At 58.4% G+C, this 2,013-nt stretch overlaps 1 protein-coding gene across 5 annotated transcripts in view; it reads right to left on the bottom strand.

The window, feature by feature from the left end:
• Nucleotides 1-319: 319 nt before the first annotated feature.
• DCAF6 (DDB1 and CUL4 associated factor 6) overlaps nucleotides 320-2,013 on the bottom strand; it is a 141,989-nt gene continuing 140,295 nt past the window's right edge. For all 5 annotated transcript variants that reach the window (XM_039241904.1, XM_039241905.1, XM_039241902.1 and 2 more), the window contains one exon: nucleotides 320-786. In XM_039241904.1, the coding sequence (XP_039097835.1) occupies nucleotides 722-786 (65 nt within the window). In that variant the 3' untranslated portion in view covers nucleotides 320-721. The remainder of the gene's footprint in view (nucleotides 787-2,013) is intronic.

Here is a 2,013-nt window from a genome sequence, read left to right as displayed (position 1 = left end):
CTCAGTCGTCTGGGCGTCCGACTTCAGCTCCTGATCTGCAGGTCATGATCTCACGGGTCGTGGGTTCGAGCCCCGCGTCGGGCTCTGTGCTGACAGCTCGGAGCCTGGAGCTGCTTCCGATTCTGTGTCTGACTCTCTCTCTGCCCCTCCCCTGCTCCCGCCCTGTCTCTTTCTCTCTAAAAAATAAACATTAAAAAAAACCACCAGAAAAAACGGTTGTCAGATCTAGGAAAGAAGAGAGAGCGATCCCGATGTCACAGGAAGACTGGAGACTGTGGGCCAAGGTGGGAGGCATTAACTGAAAAGTCAAATTCAGGAGATCTTAAAACAACCAACTTCTTTTATTAGAAAGCAACAATCATGCAAATGGCAAGTGTAGAAATTTATTTGAACCAACATTTTCACTACCATGAAAATTACTCTTCCACACTGATCCAAGCTCTCGTATCTGAAGGTTCAGGGAAAATATTGCACTTTGCATTTTCTAGCACTCCTCACACGTGGCAAAAAGTTTTTAAAACATTTTGCTAGTTTTGTTTTACACACTCTCCCAAATGCATGCACACGGTCGTCCCAAACCCATGTCCGGTTACCCCCAGGACAGGGAGAAACGCCACAACGCCGTCACCTGCGCATCGCACTGAAGCTCCGTGAAGAAAAAACCCACTACGTGTCTGGTACGAACTCCAGGCCGTCTAAGCGCTTTGCCGAGAAGGGCTGGTTACTCCTCATCCTCGTTTTCGTTCTCCTGCCCGGAGCCTTCCGACCGGTCCCCCTCCAGCCGGTCTGGAAAACACGTGGGAGACGCACAAAAAGACGTGCTTTCAGTGTTGCAGTTAAGACAATGTCCAATACTGTCTTTCAAGCTGGCTAAAGCGCGTACGCACCACGCACCACACACCGCCGCGGGCACGCGGGCCCCCTGTGGGGGGGGCGGTTCATCAGAAGCAAATACAAGAGCCGGGAACAGCCCGGTGCCTTTGACTCACGTGAGTCTACACGTCCCCAGGTTACAAAGAAAAACCCTCGGGCTCCGGACACGTGGCGGGCACTCGGAGCCTCGGCCACCAGGAGACAGGGAGGGGCCGCGGGGCGCACCCCGAGGGCACACGCAGGGGGCGAGCTGGCGCGGGGACACGGCGTGTCCGCAGCCGCAAGCCATCCCCCCTCGTGAAGTGGCTCCGACCTTCCCGAGTCCCCAACCCGCAGAGCGAGCAGCCCCCTCCTCTCCACCCCCGACTGTCCCGTGTGTCCTGGGCCGAGACGGGCCTCCCTGCGGGGACGGTCCGCGCCCCTGGCCCCTCGCACCCCCTGCGCCCAGGGCAGGAGACCCGGCCTGGTCGGGCGCGTGGGGGAGGGGGCGCCACTTTGTGCCACAGGAGCCCCTCCCCAGGGTAACGCAGGAAACGGAGGTGGGACTGGGGGGGGGGGGGTTCAGTCCCGACTGTCAACAGCAAGAAGACCGACTCCTGACCCTTTATTTATGACCCGCAGAGGCTTAACCCCCCCCCCCGGGTCACCACCACCCAGAACAGCGGACAGAAGGGACCCCACGTTTTCTGTCCGAGTGAACGAGACTAAGTCCCTCTACGCGGACTCCGTTTTGAAATCAAACTAACGAGATCATGTACAGGGTTTATCATCTGAATTACACAGATTTTAGCTACTCTTATCATGTAGTAAGTGTTGAACACACATTTGCAGAATAAATGGACAAAAAGAAGATCTGGATTGACCTCCATCCGTCTCTAAGGGAGGAGCCGTGGAAGTTTCTGGCCCCGGGGGGGTGGGGGGGGGGCACGACGCCGCTGTCCGCGGGCAGGGCCACCCCGGCCTTCCGCTCGTCCTGGCCTCTCCTGCGGAAGTTTCCCGAAGACGCCCGCGTTCTGCGAGGCTGGGCGGCCGGAGCCGGGGTTGTGCCCGGCGAGTGTGACCACACGCGTATGCAGTCGGGGGGGAATGACAGCCGCGCTCTCCCGGAAGCGGGTGGTGAGGGTCAGGGACCCCGTGTGC

Source organism: Hyaena hyaena, unplaced genomic scaffold, assembly GCF_003009895.1.
Source record: "Hyaena hyaena isolate Hyena2069 unplaced genomic scaffold, ASM300989v1 scaffold_201, whole genome shotgun sequence".
NCBI lineage: Eukaryota > Metazoa > Chordata > Mammalia > Carnivora > Hyaenidae > Hyaena > Hyaena hyaena.
Note: the sequence above shows the minus strand (reverse complement) of the source record. Positions and strands in the feature narration are given on the sequence as shown.